The following is a 19332-nucleotide window of genomic DNA, read 5'->3' on the forward strand; positions in this document are numbered from 1 at the left end:
AGTTTATCCCTCTACTATGACCCCTGCTTTTTTTTTTTTTTTTTTTAAACTAGTATCACAAGATACCACCATCCTCCCGTGACTCAATCTTACAACCTAGGTGTCATCCTTGACTCTTCTCTCATCACTCATATCCATTCAATTGTCAAATCTTGCTACTTTTATCTTAACCTTTAAGGTTCACAGAGCACTTTATATTATGTACATATATATAAAAAATAAATACATAATAAAAATTAACAACATAATTACATAAAATATATGTTAATTACATTAATCTCATTTGGTTCTCACAACACCTCTAAGGATAAGTATTTGCTACTCTTGTCAGTTTTACACTTGAGGAAACAAACTGATGGAGGTTATATATGACTTGCCAGGCACATTATAGACAATAACTGTTTGAAATGCAGGTTTTATGAGTAGGTCTTTCTGACACTATCTTACTTTGAAAGCCAACTATTCAGGATGTTCAAACATTAAGACAGTTTGATACTTAAATAGCATTTTAAATCACACAATCCTATTATATTAAACATAGTGAAGATCAAAAAAGGGGAAATGAGGGACTATCACTACATAGCAAAGATAACTAGGATATCTAGAAAAAAATGTGTTGACACAGAGGGTAATGATAGGGAACACTTCAACTATATGGAAATCTGCTGGATGTTCCTCTTCCTCTTTGCTAAAATCAGAACAGCTAATAAATACCTAACATATAATTTAGGAACATGCTGTTTTGGAAATGATTCTGACTGGAAGGTAAATTTATTTGATGCAAGAGGCAAAACCCTTGAGATTTTTTTCTTCTTTCATAGTTCTGGGATTAATACAGATTGAGAAAAAAAAAAAAATCAGAAAAGTATAGAATTGGAAGGTGAGGGGGAGGGAAGGGAGAGAGGAGAGACAAATATAATGTGTCCTAAGAAATCCCTGCAAGTGACACTTTGCAAAGCTGGAAGGAAAAAAAAAAAAAACCCAACACAAAATGGATGGGGGTTCTCCCAATATGGCACACTCATTTCAACAAAAATTCCCCAAAGCACTAGACTAATTAAAGAAATCCATTAACAAAGTACAGTAATTGACTTCATCTACTCTAGAACAAAAAGTCCACAGGCTTCATCCAAGTGCATAGGACCAGCCAGAAAAGCTAGAACAGGCAAAACAGATTGCAATTCTTCCAAAGAATCAGAAATGTACTGAAAAGCTCTGTTACTTTTAGAGAGATGTACTAGAATTTCCCTGAAAAAGTCCCAGTGATGTCAGGAACCTTAGAACAACCAGATCAATAGGAAAGATGTCCAGAGGGATTTTGACCAAAGACATCAGTTCAGAGCCTCTTTACAAGGGTAAAGGTCCAGTGCTTTGAAAAATAAGAATACTGGATGGGGCTAACCCAGAAAGGTGGAATTCAGTTAAGGAATTATAATCTCTTTAAAATTGTTTGCTGACCTCTTAATTGACAAATATAATCATCTTTTTTTCAATTCTTATCATTCTTAACCTTTCTGGATCCTGTGATGGTCTAAATCATCATATCTCAGTAATTTCTTTCTTGATGATTTCCTCTTCTTTTACTTGTCTGACCACCCTTTCTCAAGTCTCCTTTGCTAGATCTTCCATCAACACCAACTACCTTTTACATATCTTGAATTGGCTATCCCAAGGTTATCTCAAACTCAACATGTCCAAAATAGCATTCATTATTTATCTGTCCCTAATGCTCCCCAATCTTCCTAATTAATTTTATCTTTCTAGTCAACTACTTTCAATCTCAATGTTATCTTTAACCTCATTTACTTACTCCACATAGCCAATCTATTGCCAAGTTTCCCCCTTTCTTTCTACTGACATTGCCACCAACCTCATGCAGACTTCTCATCACCTGATGCTTGAACTACTGAAATAACCTTCTAAGTGGCCTACTTGCCAAGTCTTTCCAGTCCAATTCTTCTGCCACAGAACTGCCAAACTATTTCTGATTTCCTTAAAGGGCAATTCTGATTATATCAACTCTTTATTCCTGTACCTCTGGGATAAAACAAAATTCTATGCATTTAAAAACCTTCACACATTACTGTCTATTTTTTTTTTTTATTTCTTCCTATTTCTCTACAATTCAATGATTCGGATCTTCTTGCTATTCCTTGCACATGACATTCAATATCTTCTATGTCTGTATGCCTTTTCACTGATTTATTTCTTATACCTGGAATTCCCTTTCTCATATTACCTCTGCCTCCTGGCTTCAAGACTTTTTATAGAGGAGGCCTTTTCTTGTCTCCAGATTGCAATGATAGTCCCTAAAGGAGAAATTAAAAGGCAAGGAAAAGAACCAGAAACTAAGACAGTGCCCAATAATAGAAGAAGAGCTAAACAAATATGGTGTATGAATGAAATGGAATATTGTTGCCTTGTTTAAAATGATGAAAGATGCTTTTAGAGAAACATGAGAAAACTTGTATAAGCTGATGCAAAGTCAAGCAAGCAGGACCAAGAGATCAATTTATATTATTAAATAACATGTTTAAAAAAAAAAAAAAAGATTTAAAATCTTTGGTTAGAGCAATGATCAAACATGAACCCAGATGATGGTAAAGCATGCCACCCATCTCCTGACAAAGAGAGGTGAGGTCATCTCAAAGTGCAGAATGACACATACATTTTCATCCAGGCTCCTATTCTAGGAGGGTGATGCCTTGGTTAGAGCCGAGAGTAAGGAAAACCTGAATTCAAAGCTGGTCACAGACTCTTGCTATGCGATCCTGGGCAAATCATTTAATTGCTGTATGCTTCAATTTCATCAATTATAAAATGGTGGTGAAAACAGCACCTCAAGGGGCTGATGTGAGGATTTTGAATGAAATAACAATTATAAATCTTAATATGGTGCTGAATAAATGCTTATTTCCCTCCCTGTTTAGACTTATTTTTCTTACTGTCAGAAAGGTGTTTTTTCTTTTGTAATGAGAAGATAGGGCTAGATGAGAGATATTTGTGTAGGAAGGAGAAGGTGGAGCAGTGACCAAAAAAGACAAAAGTATGTATCTGCAACATTTTTTTAAAAAACGCACATAAAGAAAGATGCATGGACAAGTCAAGACTGCTTTCAAAGTAATATGTTGAATTTATTAAACACTTAAAAATATCTGATGGTTTTACATACAATCCTCTTTTGTGTTCTACTATACCATGTACATGGAAATACTTTTTTTGGTGTTTAAATTCAGAATCATTTTTTTTAAATTGAGTGAGGAAAAAAGAAAAAGAAAAAAAGGTAAGCTACAAGCTTCATTTCCTAGTTAGACTGCTTACTCCTTGGAGATCCAGGTAAAACCTAAGAGACACATCAAGAAGTTGGCCAAGATGGATGAGACAGAATTTTCTTAGGGTCAGTTTCTTATGTGATATCTCATAGCTAGCTTTCCTTTGTCCAGAGATAGACTATAGCCATGTTCTTTAAAAAACTTGTCAGAATATTACTTCTTGTAAAATATTTATAGTCTTACGAAGGAGGAAGAAAACATTCTAATAGGTCAGACAGCTGAGGACAGTAATTCCAAGAAAGGTTGGAAGGTAGCCCAAGAATGGCTTTTGAAAATTCTTGACAAACTTGAAAATGTTCTTTAAAACTTCTACTGAAAAAGAGTTTAAAATTTCAGCAACCATCAGGTATGTTGGAAAAGCTTGAAAGACTGAATGGCAAGATTTCCTTAAAAAAAAAAAAAGTCTAAAATGATGGTTACCTTGTTACCAATTGGTACATTTAAAGGGACAAACCCAAAACAAGGCTATATTTCAATAAAAACTATAAATACAAACCAAAGCAGTGTTTCCATATGGTTATTGATGTATGCCTACATCTTTATTTCATCAAACTACTGAAATTGTAAATTAAAAAGCCACTGAATCATTCTTTATGACCTAATTAGATCTGAATTCTGTACTCTGCTTCTATACATATAACTTCCACTAGAATCTACATTTGGCTGTTCATAGTATTATAAAAGTTCTAGCAATACCCTTACTACAAGAGACAAACATCTTTTACTTAACAAGTTGTAGGTATTAACGTTTAAAAGGTAAGTCTTTTATTGTTTAACTGTTATACACACTCTCTCTCTCTCTCTCTCTCTCTCTCTCTCTCTCTCTCTCTCTCTCTCTCTGATTTTTAAACAAGAGTAGAATGTACTTTTTAAAAGTTTAGATACCTGGGCTGCTTTTTCCTGCATACGTTTTCTTTCCTGTTCTTCTTCACGGAGTTTTGATTCCAGTTCTTGCATTTTTTTCTAGTAATAAGTACAAAAGGATTAATAATGAAACAAGAAATTGGATCTTCTTCACACTACCCACCAATTTGTTTTTCTACTGGTGATGGATGGGTCTCTGCTTTGATCCCTCTATATTCTTTCTTTATGATCAATGGCAGGCATCTATATAAGACTTGATTAGATTATGAGTGTAACTTATGATCAAGAAACAGAATTTTTCTTTGTGTAAAGGTAAATAAGTGGCCCAATATATAAAGTCACAACTGGGATCTTAGTATTATTGATAAAGAACAATAACCAAAAAACCCAGGGAAAACCTTGTTAAATATATTTTTAAAGTATAGAGCTAAAAAATGTTTCTTCCAACATTCTTAGAAAGCAAATCCTAAACTAGGGCTACAAAATTTCCTTCTGTTAATATCCTTTATATTCCATTAGTTAGAGAACTCTTATTCAGTAATACCTTTAAAGAAAATATTATCCTAATGAATAATATAAAGTCATTTGCTCACCTCTGCAAGAGCCTGCATGGCAGTAAGTTTGTTATATTCCTGCTCAAGAATATCCAGCTTTTCAAGTTGGTTCTCAACATGCATTTGACCCTGTTGCTGGTCTCTCTCTATCAAATCCTGGAAAAGAATGTACAGACCACAAAGTCATTTCTATGTCCTAATGAGTAAGCCAGAATGAACAGTGCTATGATATATTTTAAATGAATTATTTAACAAAAAAATGGTATAAAACATATGCTTTCAATAGTTTCTCTCCACATAAGTCAACAACTTAAGGACATTTTTGTTCTGATTATTTCATCACTCTTCATATAACTATATATGAAAAAAAAAAAAATCTCTTTTTCATCCCAAGTTTTTAGGGGACGGAAGAGGTTTGAAAACATTACTTCCAAAAGAGATTAGACCAATTCAATAAATATTTACTGAATTCCTATTATGAGAGGGGCACTCTGCTAAGTGTTAAAAGTAGAAATACATGAGTGATAATCAATGGCCTCAAGAACTTCACATTCTACTAAAAGTCAACATGTTTACAAAGCCAGGCAAATACTAACGACATGGGTGAATTAGGAAAGACTCAAAGTGGCAAATGAGGAGAGAGAATAATTCTCTTTTTTTATTGATTGTAAGGCAGTAAAGCAAAGGGATGGAAAGTGAAAAATAGTCCTAAGATGAGGTTTTTAAGAATCATATTCAAAAAGATTCTTGAATGTATAATTCATTTTATATAAATAGGCATTATTTTAAATATGATTTGGCAGTCAATGTGGCATAATGGAAAGAAATGGAAATGCCAGTTATAGCTCTACTTACTCATCCTATTAGCTTAGATAAGGAATTTTGCCTCTCTAGGTCTGAATTTCCTATGTATGAGAAAGAAAGGACAGGCTTAGATAACTTTTTCCTTAAAATTTTACATTAATTCTAATTGGAAACCTTATAAAATATATTAAAATGTTGTCCCATCTTTTACATTGAAATACTTTTATGACTTTCTATATAGCAGGTGTCAAAATTCACAATACTCCCTAGGGTTGCCTGAACCAGATTAAAATATAACTGTGAAATACTTAACAAAATAAACAAAAATACAATAAAATACAAAATCTTTACATTTTAAAACTAAGTCAAGCTGAGGCCTGCAGAGACTCTTATGTAAGGTTTAAAGACATTTTGAGTTTTACACTATTCCTCGACAGAGCTATTAGAACAGCAGCTTTCTCAATAATCTTGCTAATATATTATTAGGTTCCAAAAAACTAAATTACTTCATTCTTCAAGTTCCTTCCAGTGGCAACCTACATTACTTAATGAATTAAATCCAACCTCCTAAAACCAGTCTTAAATCCATTAGCCCTAATCCTTTCCTTTTCAACTTCATTTCTCAGTATCCTCTACTAAACAGTGTGATCAGAAACAGGTGTCCCTTGTCAGTACTGTAGTCCTTTACATAGTTCCAGGGTGGTGACAACTGATCATAATCAGGGTGGTTGTGAGGGAGCTACCTGTATAAAGAGAAAGGAACTACAGAACTATATCTATGTGGTTCTGAACCCAAAAGGAAAAAAAAAAAAAAAAAAAAGATGCATGATGCAAGCAAGTTTATGCTTGTAAAAATGAAGTTTTGTAAAAATATTTGTGAATTTGTTCCAGAAAGTTCCAAAGCAACCTCTCAAATGTGAGATTAGAAAATTGTAAAAAAGGAAAAGTGGCTAAGTTCTCCTTCTACCTTTAATACTCTCCCAAACAAACCTCTCTAGTTGCTAGTGCTGCCAGGCTTTTCAGCAACCATTAAAAGTTGTACTCTGCTGAACCATATCATTATACTGTTTTAAATTACTTGTTGTCACAAAAAGTGCTGTGATGAATATTTTGGTATATGTAGAATTTTCTTCCTACCAGTTAACCTCATTGGGATATAATCCTGGTGATGGAAACACTGGGTGAAAAAATATGCAAAAACAAAATTGCAAAAACAAATGAAGAAGATGAATTGTGTGTATATACTGAAATATATTGTATATATATTTACATATATGCATACATACATACACACATATATATATAATGTATGTATTACATATAATATATTGTAAAATATACTGTATATACATTATGCATATATCTATCTATCTATCTATCTATCTATCTATCTATCTATCTAATATATATATATTTTTTTCATTTATTTTGAGTAGAGACTATTGCAGTAAACCAAGTGAAAGGTAATAAGTACCTTAACTAAAGTGAAGACCACATAAACTAAGAGGAGGAGACAGATGTGAGAAATGCTGTAGATATAGAAATGACAAGATTTGACAATTGACTAGGTATATGAGATGAAGTAGAACAAGTAGACGAGGATGAGGTTATGAACATGACTTGGGAGGAATAGTATTGCTCTTGATAACAGGACAATTCTAAAGAGAGGTTAGTTTCAGGGGAAATACTATTTTCATTTGATATGTTGAAGTAAAAAGTCCATCCAATTTAAAATGACCAAAATCTTATCTGTATAAAAATGATAACTAAATATGTGGAAGCTGAAGAAATTACTAATTGAAAGAGTATAGAAAAGAAGGGGAGTGGGGGGCGTTCACAGTACCTTGGGATATACCTAAAATCAGGAGGCAATGAATCAACAGAGGAGCAGTATACAGAAAATCTAAAAAGAAGACAATACTCAGGGGGAAGAGTATCCAGAAATATATATATATAAGAAATAATCAAACACATGGTCTGTATGCTCAATGGAGGCCCCTTCTGAGAGGATGATGAATCAGATTAAAATATAATTGAGGAATATTTAACAGAATAAATGAAAAAACAAAAAAAGATAATATTTCATTTTAAAATTAAGTCAATATGAAGTTTACAATACAACTTGGTGGTTGCCATTTCTATTTGAGCCTGACCATTGATCTAGGTGGTCAACATTATGATATTCTACAAGAGGTCAAGAAGAATAGGAATTGAGCAAAGGCCACCAAAGGTGGTCACTAAGAAATTATTGGAAAATTTGGAGAGGGGAATTTGAATTGATCGATCAAGTCAGAAGAACTTACAAAGAGAAATTGAGGAAACAAGTGAAAGAAGAAGCAAAAAAATACAGACAGCTTAGCTGAGTTTGGTTTTTAATGAGAGAAGATATGAATACAATAAGATCTATTGGTTTGTTATGTACACACATATGTGCTTGAGGATCTGGTAGGAGAGGAGACACTTGAACGTGTTTTATAAACAGCAGGGAAGAAGTAACAGTGTCTTTTCAAACTGGGAGAATAAAGAAATGATTGTAAGACATTCTACTAAGGGATTAGGGAAAAACAAAGTAAATTTCAAGCCCAAACAATCTGTGGCATCCAGAAAACAGTACTGTTCTGAGAAGAAATTGCCCCTTAATTTGAAATGTCCCTCATATCATTCTATTTACTTAAAATATATTTTCTTTCACCTCCCATATCATGAATTCACTATTCAAATTTTATCAAAATCATCTGCCTCTCCCTTCCATGAAGTTATTATTCCCAGTTTCCCCCCCTCATCAAAATTCTTATTTTATTAAAAATACTTATTATTTTAAACATTCATTTGCATACTTAATATGAATTATTTATGGATGTTTTAGGTCCCTATTGCCAGATTTTAATTTTAATAGCAAGGACCATTTCTTTATATATCCCTCAATATTTGAGCATTGCAAACACTTAATAAATGTCTGTTATTAGTGCACTGAATAAAAAAACAAAGCTCTTTAGTCTGATTATCATAGTGTATTGGATAAAAGTAAAATTTCTCAGTCAAGCATTTAAGAGTCTCCATAAATCTAGTCCTAATCTACATTCCCCAGAATCCCCAAAGTAAATACACTACTAGTGTAACCAAAATAGTTTCTTCACTACTCCTGTAAAATGTCACACTCAATTCTGCCTTGATGTCTTATGAGATCCTTATGTAGTCTCCTCCACCTGTTTTTCATTAATTCAAGTTGTGAAACTTACATTCTAACTTTTACTTATACTTTTTTTTCTAGTACATACAGATCCTTTTTTTCTTCCAAACTGGTAATGTTTGCTTGCACTTCCAGCTTGCACTGAGAATAGTAATGCTCTTAAATCCTATGTGTGTTGCTACTCATTATTTACTTGTAACTTTTAAGAAGAACTTAGTAAGCACTTAGCACAGTTCTTGTGCTAAGAGCTAAGATAGTTTTCATAGCATTTGAAAACGTGATGACTGTCTATAGCAGTTGTTTGTTGAATACATGAATATGTGAAAACTAAAATGAAAACTTTTCAAGTTCTCTTCCATTTTACTGCTACTGTTAAAAAAAAAAAAAGCATGAATTTCACAAGAATAATTCTCATTAAGGAAAAAAGATTATAGTGTTAACTACAAGTTAACAGCTGTACATTTTTGGAACAGCACATGGTTCTACCTGTTTTTCCAAGACGGTTGTCCTCTCATTTTTTGCATGCTTTATCATGTCTCTCATGTATTCCAATTGTTTTTCTAAAAGATTACATTTACTTTCTGCAGCTAATAGTTGGGATGTAAGTTCTAAAGGAAATAAAGAAAATCTGGTATTAGTCCAGTTGTCTTGAAACAATTTAAATATCAGTGATGAAACTGGAGCTCCTATCACCTTAAATACTAAGAAGGTCCCCAAATGCTACTAGAAAGCTACTTCAAAATGGCCTCAGGTCATCAGTATTCTAAAATCCAGAGTTTATTAAACTTTTTTATAACTCCTTTTTATCCATTACATTTTTACATGATCCCAGGCATTTAAATATGTAAAACAAGTATAAGAATCAACACTTATTGATAATCACAATTGCACAATTCCCATATTTAGTTACATATACAGTCCCATAAAGTCATGAACTATATAGTTGAAAAAAACTGGGTTCTAATAAGGTGGCAACAGTTTTACAATGTTTGATAAATAAAATATACCTGGTTCATTATAATTCCAGAATACTTAGATAAAACCAGACTACTAATAACTACTAAGATTCTATGGAACTTTGTCAAGGACTTTACAACAAACCCTTGGAATAAGGTTTCAAATTATGACCTGTGATGTTTATTAAAATCATCTTAGTTCAATCAAACCTTGATTATGTCTTGACTCTTCATTCCTTGAGTTCTCCCTTTCTTGTATTTGTTCATCCAGCACTTTCTTGTATTCACTTGTTTCTCTAGACAAAGTTTTCACACTTTCTTCTGCTTGAATCCGTTCAAGTTCTAAACGTCGAATCTTCTCTTGAAGATTCTTGAGTGCTGAGAATATGGCTGTTAAATCAAAACATTTTGCCATTAGAAAACACTAATACATATATTTGAAAGTAATGAACTCTTACAAGTATGGCTGATGTGTATTCAATAGAATAATCTTTGGGTAGAGTGATCTTTCAGCATTACTTTCAATTTCTATACATCTAGTGTCACAGTGTCACATAGTATCTATCAATAGTGCTATTACTCACACATTGAGCATTAACCAGTACTAAAAAAACCAAAAACCAAAAACCATTTAGGAGCTAGATCCTAGCTGAAGTTGTACTAGTCATTCTTACACAAAATTTCAGAGGAATTGATTTTTTTCCCCAGATTATGTAACATTCTCACAAAGTATCTATCTGTCACATGCTTCCTTTTAAAGATCCTATCTGCATATATTACCACCTCTTTGATGATGTTTTCTCTATTCACCTCAAATCAAAGATTGGTGAGGCAACTTAGCACAGGGTAAAGATAAACTTCTAGGTAAAATGATTTTTATGTAAAACCAATCTGCTTGCTGATGTGGGGAAGGGAAACAGAAAAGGAGGAAGGAGCTAGCACATAATTCAAAGAGACATAGAGGCCATGGACAGAGAAATAAAAAGGAATAGGAGCTAAGGCCAGTCATGAGGGGATCTGCCTAGCTGGAACTGAGAGGAAGAACATGTAGAGCAGAGGATACATGAAGTAGATAGGCACAGACATAGAGCAGATGAGCAACATGCTGGGAGTGGGATCAAATATTAGGTACCTGAGGGCAAATGGCTGTAAGACGGACCTGAGGACCAGATATGCAGGTGGATATAAGAATGGGGCAAAGGTCTCCTTTCTTGGAACAGGAAATTTCAAGTCAAGCCATCTCTATGTGGGCCCATGTAATATGAAATTATGCAAATTGATAATTGTCTATATAACTGTGTACTAGTCATTGGATCTTTTGGGGATTAAATTCCTTAACTGCAGAATAAAAGGGAATGGACAACATAACTTTTGATATGTTCTCTGCTCTAGACTAATGATTTATGATGATTCTCTCCAGAGCTTAGTTCATTTAACATACCTCATAACACACTGTGTACAACATTCATATATCTTACCTGTTCCACTTTTATTCAACTTTGTATTTGGCATAGTACCTTAGGGGCACTAACTCCTGAATGAATGAATTAAAGATCTATTTTGGGAATAGAAAAGTCTTGCCATCTTAGCATGGGAAGCATTGGATCTGGAATCAAGAGAATCTAGGCTCAATTCTTGGCTCTGTTATTTACTAATTGTGTGGCAATAAGAAATTCACAATCTCCGAGTCTTCTGAGGATCCTTGCTTGTAACATGAGTTATATTACATAGCCTTTAAATTTTATTTTTTTAGCTCTAAATCCATGATTTAAATTGCTATGAAAATAACTTCTTTTCTGTCTAAAGGGGGCATTCAACACTTGGTTAAATGTAAGAAAGTGTTTCCTTAGTGTTGTTCATATCTTCTTAATAATGCTATCCATCTTTTTTACAGAGTATAGAAAAGCCATCATTAAAAGATCGGTTTTCATAATTTATTATTTTAAGAAGTGGAGATATTTAGGCAGTGAATTTTCTTTAATTAGGCTACAAGTTTGGTTTTTCAATAAATCCCATTGAAGAATTTAGTTTTACATAAATCAGATATTTCCTAATTTGCAAACAAGGAAGCTAGCAGATCATCTTGTTGTAGCAATAGCAATCAATGGTCAAGTGCTATAAATTACAAAAGCAGAATAACTGATAATACAGTTGCCTGACTGTAGGTACAAAAGAAAAGGGACAGTCAAATTATCAATTCATTTGGTCATTTTATTTTGACAAAATGCACAGCATATTCAAAGAATTTAAATATCTGAGGGGCAGAGCAAGGGAGTCAAAAACAGGGCCTGAGTTCCCAAATTCCCTTCTAAACAACTTTAAATAATACCTTAAAATGAATTATACAGCAGCAGAACCCCCATAAGAACAGGGTAAAACACTTTTTCTAGGCTAAGACAACTTAGAAAGTCAGCAGGAAAGGTCTGCCTCCTTGGATGAGATTACAGTCCAAATGCAACCAACATCTCAGCAAGCCAACAGAAGGCAGCATTTCAGCTAATTTGAGGGCACCTGAATCAGCAGTGCTACTAGAGCTCTCGCCACAGATAATACAAAGTTTGGACAACTGGTCAGAAGATTACAAAAGTTCCCTTGGCTAGCACTGGGGGGGAGAGGGAGGACTCTATTACACACTACCCATACAAGGATCTTTCAAGATGAAGAAGAGCATGAGCACATCAGAACTTGTGGCCAGAGGAGAGTAAGGACCCTGGTAACAGTTCCAGGGCAAGAGAATCCTTGTAGTTGGCTCGCAGACCTGGGCAGTAAACACAACTCTCCTTAGATCATACCAACTTGTAAGAACTAAAAACTTACAGATCTCCAGATCTATGAAAATAAGCTGCACTTGAGGACACTGTATCTTCCACTACAAGAGCAGAGATTTGACATAAAGGACATAAAGTTACAAGTTAAATGTATTGGTCAACCTGCTATCTGGGGGAAGGGGTGGGGTAAAGGAAGGGAAAAGTTGGAACAAAAGGTTTTGCAATTGTCAATGCTGAAAAACTACCCATTTATATCTTGTAAATAGCCTGGAAAAATAAATCAACAACAAACCGACCATAGAAAGTGTTATGGTGACATGGAAAATCAAAAAATAAAATCCAGAAAAAAGATAACAAAATCAAAACTACAACATCTAAAGCTTCAAAGAAAAATGTGGATTAGTCTTAGACCCAAAAATGTTTCTTAGATGAACTAAGGAAGAATTTTTAAAAGCAAAATTTAAAAAGCAAATGGGGAGGGGGGGGGAAATGGGATAAGAAATGACAGCGATGCAAGAAAATCATGAAAACAAAGTGTCATGGTGCAGTGGATCAAGCACCAGCTCTGAAGTCAGGAGAACCTGAGTTCAAATGTGGTCTCAGATACTTAATACTTTCTGGCTGTGTGATCCTGGGGCAAGTCACTTAACCCTAATTGCCTCATGAAAAAAAGAGTCAACAGCTTGGAAAGGAGGAACAAAAAAAATACTGAAGAAATGATACCTTAAAAAATAGAACAGGCTAAAAGAGGCACACATGTCACCAAACAGGAAAAATCCTTAAAAAGCAGAAATGGTCAAATGAAAAAAAATATACAAAAATTCACTGAAAAAACAACTCCTTTAAAAGCAGAATTGGCCAAATCAAGAGGTACACAAACTCAAACAAAATAATTCCTAAAAATTTAGAATTAGAAGTTAATGACTTCACAAGATATCACAAAACAATAAAATAAAGTCAAAAGAATGAAAAAAAGACAATATGAAATATGTCACTGGAAAAACTGGAAAATAGTTCCAGAAGAAATAATTGAATAATTATTGGACTACCAAAAAGCTATGATCAAAAAAGAACCTAGACATCACCTTAAAGTGAAAAGTGCATTAACAGCTTAGAACCAGAAGATAAAATGAAAACTGAAACAATTCACTGATCACTTTTTAAAAGAGATCCCCCAAATGAAAACTACTAGGAAAATTACAGCCAAATTCCAGAGGCTCACTGGTCAAGGAGAAAGCAACCAGAAACAAACATATCAAGTATTACAGAGTCATTGTCAGGATAACACAAGATTTAGCAGCTTCTACATTAAAGGACTAGTGGGCTTAGAATATGATATTCTGGAGGACAAAGGAGCAAGGATTAAAAAAACTAAGAATTCCCTACTCAGCAAAACCAAGTATAATCCTTCAGAGGAAAAAATAGATATTCAACAAAATAGAGGATTTTGAAATATGCTTGATGAAAAGACCAGAGATGAATGGAAAATGTGTTTTTCAAATACAAGACTAAGGAGAAGCAAAAAAAGATAAATAGCTAAGAGACATCATAAGGGATCCAATAAAGTTAAACTGTTTACATTTTTGTATGAAGGATGATACACATAATTCCTAAAAACTTTAATCATTATTAGGGTGTTTAAGAGATATAGGGCAAGGGTATAAGTTGACAATGATAGGATAATACAAAAACAAATAAAGGGGTGAGAAGAAAAATGCACTGGAAAAAGGGGAAAGGAAGAAGTAATGGGGTAAATTATTTTGCATAAAAGAAGCACGAAAACTTTTACATGAAAAAGAAAGATGGGGAAGGAAGGGAAACTTACTCTTATTGAAATTAGCTCAAAGAGGGAATATCATACATATAGATTAATGCTCTAGATGCTTCCTTTTAAAAGTTCAAATCATTTACCTACCTTATTTTTGAATTCTTTTAAATTTGTATTCCTAAGTTGTGGAGTATAAATCAGCCTGTGTTTACTACTATCACAAAATTCAAACTGATAATATTAATAACTTCTTTTGCAAGCTTCTTCCACTTACTTCCCCTGATTGTATTCAGTTCCATGATAGTAATTTCCTTGATAATTTCTCTATTTCTCAAGGATCTAAAATATATTAGCTGCTTTAGTCACCATTATTATTACATCTGCCCGTTGAGTTTTGTCATATGTATCAAGAACCTGTCATTGATTTCTTTCAACTGGTTCTAAGAGCATACTTACACTACATTACTTATTTCTCCATCCTCTAATCTTTAAGTCAAATGTCCATCATATTTTCTGGCTCAGGTTCATGGATTTTCACACAGGTGAATATCTTCTTGAAGTGCAGCACTGGTTCACTACCTCTTCCTGTATGATTTGTGGCTATTTTGAACCTTTATTGTTATATATCAGTCATGAGTCACATCTCAAGTCTCTATGAGGTCAAATTTACCTCACACCATTAAGACTAATAGATCACTCTATTATCCATATACAGACATTTGAGAGCAAGAGTATTATTTTTAAATAGCTCTGATAGTTTGCAGCATAATAAACATTCTTTCTTTCTTTCTTTTTTTTAAATTAAAGCTTTTTATTTTCAAAACATATGCATGGATAACTTTTCAACATTAAACTTTACAAAACTTTGTGTTCCAATTTTTCCCCTCCTCCCCTAGACAGCAAATAATCCAATATATGTTAAACATACCAATACATGCATATATATTTATATAATTATCTTGCTCCACAAGAAAAATTAAATCAAAAAGGGAAAAAATGAGAAAGAAAATAAAATGTAAACAAACAACAACAAAAAGGGTGAAAATGATATGTTGTGATCCACACTCAGTCCCCTCAGTCTTCTCTCTAGGTGCAGATAGCTATCTTCATCATAAGATATTTAGAATTGGCCTGAATCATCTCATTGTTGAAACGAGCCATGATCACTGTATGATCTATAAACATTCTTTCTAACTCAGATACTTTTTTTTTTTTTTTTTTGGTGAGGCAATTGGGATTAAGTGACTTGCCCAATTTATAGCTAATAATATGTCTAAGGTGGATTTGAATTTAGGTCTTCCTAAGTCTAGAGTCAATACTCTATCCACTGTGCCACTTAGCTGCCCCAATATATTCTTTCTGAAGTGACATTCCTTTACTTCCTTATCTTATGCCATTGCCTAGAAATCCATTCCCATTTTCTAAGACCATCTTCTTATAGAGTTGTTCACTGCTCATTCTTTTCTAAAGTACCTAGCTTTATCAGTCAGCAGTGATGAAACAAACACCAGCAATTCCTCTAAAACCTCTGTTTTCCTGCCAATGTATTCATATTCCCTAGAGATTTTTTCAAATTCCTTCTGATATCATAACTTATTCTTAAATTAATTATCTTTAGTTAGCAGTTCTCAGGTTTACAAATTTGTGAATATCACTACAATGCATGCTAGGGAAAGCCAGTAAGAGTTCTAATCATCTAGATCAGGTGGAAACATATCAATCACCACTATGTAGTCTACCATTACAGTATACTTTTCCAAAGATCAGTAATGTTCTTACTCTTTGTGTTATCTGTAGATTCTCCCTTAAATTTTGTGGAATATGTGAAGCTACTTCTTCCTCAGAAGGCCCAGTCATAGATGATAAGAGTCTAGTATTTAATACAGGACCTTGTACTCATTAGGTAACTAAAGTCTTTCCATCTCTAAACTTCTATGATTCATTCTTTTCTGTTATAAGAGCTCATAGTCCTACCATTTAATAATCAGTTCTAGAATTTTGTCAAGCTCACAAGGAGATTCTAAAGTCACACAATGCCCTTAAATTTAAAAAGAAGAAGAAGAAGAATGGGAGATATTTACCAATCACCTGGTCTTCCTAGATCTTGCTCTTTGTCAAGTCAATAACAACTGATTAAGAGACTGTGTGTGTGTGTGTGTGTGTGTGTGTGTGTGTGTGTGTGTGTATGCATGTGCCAAGCCCTATGCCACAATAGGAAGGGCTTTAAAACCAAACAGAGGAGATATATACATACACACATACATACATATACATATATATATATATACATACATACATACATATAATAACAAATAATATATATGTTATAAAATAGGAGGGGATGAAAGGGAAGTGACATGGTCAGAATTGTGATCAATCTGATAGCTGAGAGGGAAGAATGCATTGGGAATCAAGAGAAATTAATTTTGAAGGCTGTCATAGGAGTCCATACATGAGGGGAATAGGTCCTGCACGCAGTAGAGAAGAGAAGGGAGTATATACACAAGATATAACTGTGCAATCAACAGAACTAGGTAATTGATTGGATATGAAGGCAAAGCCTGATAAAACTGGGAAGATGGTATCCTTAATATCCTTAATTGTAATTGGGAAATTAAAAGGAGGAAGAAGAGGGTTGAGGGAAAAGATACTGAATTATTTTTGTAATATAAAATTTAATATGAATTCTACATATACTGGGAGAATAATTTTAATTAGACATTTTTCTTTAATTTAATCTAGACATGTTCTGGTCAATCCTGAGCTTCACTGCTCTTAGCTGTGTTCGTTCTATTTTGTCATAACTGAAAGTCAACTTCTTTAGAATTATCTGATTTTACCATATTACCTGGTTGTAAGCGGCAGAATAATTTTGTGTTCTTAACATGGATTTTAAAGGCTCATTTATTGTCTGAGGTATTTTTCTAAAGTCTTTATTATTCTTTCTAAGATCATTCCTATAAGGATCACCTTTTCTACCTTCTTTGTCTAAGTTGTTCATCATTTTACCTTTTCATAATAGGACATTATTCAGTATTAGGTCAGTATTAATTGAGAGGGCATTATTACAAATGTTGCAGTCACTTAGTATTTGGATTTAGGAGTTGCAGGGAAGAGAAAATCTGTGAATCAGACACTGAACTCACTGAGCAAGGAAGGAAAATATCCTGATGTTTGACAGATCCTTAAGAACCCGGACTTGGTAGTAAATATAAATGCTGTGAAAGAAAGTAGAGGTTGCTGAGTGATAGAGATAGAGAGTTTAGAAGTGACAACAGGGATAGAGAATACCAAATTTTGCACTAGAAGCAGGGACTGGTGATGATTTTAAAGAGGGATGTGAAAGAAAACAAAGTATAACCAGTACTAAAAAATCCATCAGGGATACAATAACATCAGGGGAGAGTCAGGGTATCAATGAATGCAATAAGAATGAAGAAAAAGTTGTTTTATAAGGCAGAAAACATAACTTTAAAGTAGCCATTCCTATCATCCTTTAACATCAAGTTAACAGTCTATGATAATATCTTCTTTTAAAACAAAATGAACAGCAAATGTAGGATAATGATGTCCTGACTTAAAAAAAAATAAATAAAATGTGGGACTAAAAGCTAAAACTTCAAATTAAAATAGTTTGTCTTTAAAATGGCTACATTTTGGGGCAGCAATGGATAGAGCACCTGCCCTGAATTCAGGAGGACCCGAGTTCAAATCTGGTCTCAGACACTTAATATTAATACTTCTTAGCTGTGTGACCCTGGGCAAGTCACTTAATCCCAATTGGGAGGGAGGGAGGAAGTCAAAAAATTAAGCACCCATTTAGGATTAAGTTTAAAGAAAAATTCTAGAATTATATTTTTAAAAGTGACTAAAATGTCCAGTTTCTTACACCCAGAAATCCCACCACTAGGCAAATAGAGATTCAAGATTTCAATAAGTGTAGCAGAATAGCAAAGGTAAGTGACTTTTTAACATGTGACAGAAAGGAACTAGAAAACCATGAAATCTATGAAAAATGTATTCAGAAGCATGGGAAGATTAATGAACCCCTTTCAAAATGATATGATTAACATCAGGAAATAATATACAAAAGAACTATAATAATAATAAAGTAAAAGAATAAAAAAAAACCTAAATTACTTTTTCCTTTAAATAACTTATTAATCTTTTGTTTTAATATGATCCATATGTCCTAATATATTTATCTTATAGGAACCATTCTTCATAGTAAATCCTCATAGGAGGTTGGGAAGAAGACATTTATGTCACATCATTATAAAGAGATGAGAGAAAAATCTACTTCCCTTTTTTTCTTTGCAGTTGTAGGAGACTTTGAAGTTGAAATTGTCATACCTTGTTGATATGTTGTTTGGTTTTGCTGAACTTTTCTCCACCATTCCTATTACCCCTATCTAATTCTCCATTTCATAGGATGGTTCACTGGCTAAAAGGTTAAGAGACACACACTTATGTGCGCATGTGCATGGAAATAAAAGTGATAAACAAAAAAATACTGATAAAAAATTTTAAAACAAATTCTAGAGTATATAAAATCTCTTTGTATCATAAACCAAACATTAAAGATCATCTAAGACCCAATCTCTCAATGGTAGATTTCTAACCAATTCTCTATCTAAAATTCCCTCTACAATAGCCTATCCCCCAATCCTACTTTTCTTCTGCCCCATTTTCTTTCCTCCATTGCTCTAGTGTCTGACAGTGAAATAGTTCTTTTCCTTAATAACCTTCTACTTGAAAAATCTCATTTTTATAGTAGTAGAAAATCGAAGTTCCTTCAAAAATCTCTCCTTCCCTAATATAACCTTCAATTTCAGCTTATTATCTCTTTTGCTAACAAACATGTCCAGATCTCCATATTCAAAACACATTCAGCACTTGAATTTGACCATCCTTTCAAGACATCATATTCTATATAAAGAAACAGGGACAATAATATATACATTTATAAAGCTGTGCAGTGATCCAACCATTTTGAGAAACAATTTAGAATTACAATAAGAAAAGTGGATTAAAAAGTCCATAACTTTTGACTCAGATTACATTAACATTTTCTTTTTTCTTTTTTTAAAAATAGT

The 19332-nt window shown here is 33.3% G+C and overlaps 1 protein-coding gene across 6 annotated transcripts in view; it reads right to left on the bottom strand.

Annotated features, from left to right (window-relative positions):
- Positions 1 to 19332, bottom strand: part of CEP57 (centrosomal protein 57) — a 65244-nt gene that overhangs the window by 23193 nt on the left and 22719 nt on the right. For all 6 annotated transcript variants that reach the window (XM_074304468.1, XM_074304466.1, XM_074304470.1 and 3 more), the window contains exons 3-6: positions 9911 to 10090; positions 9231 to 9352; positions 4790 to 4906; positions 4218 to 4295 (exon numbers count right to left, since the gene is read on the bottom strand). In XM_074304468.1, coding sequence (XP_074160569.1) covers positions 4218 to 4295; positions 4790 to 4906; positions 9231 to 9352; positions 9911 to 10090 — 497 coding nt within the window. The remainder of the gene's footprint in view (positions 1 to 4217; positions 4296 to 4789; positions 4907 to 9230; positions 9353 to 9910; positions 10091 to 19332) is intronic.

The sequence above is a fragment of the Sminthopsis crassicaudata genome, chromosome 3 (genome assembly GCF_048593235.1).
Source record: "Sminthopsis crassicaudata isolate SCR6 chromosome 3, ASM4859323v1, whole genome shotgun sequence".
Taxonomy (NCBI): domain Eukaryota; kingdom Metazoa; phylum Chordata; class Mammalia; order Dasyuromorphia; family Dasyuridae; genus Sminthopsis; species Sminthopsis crassicaudata.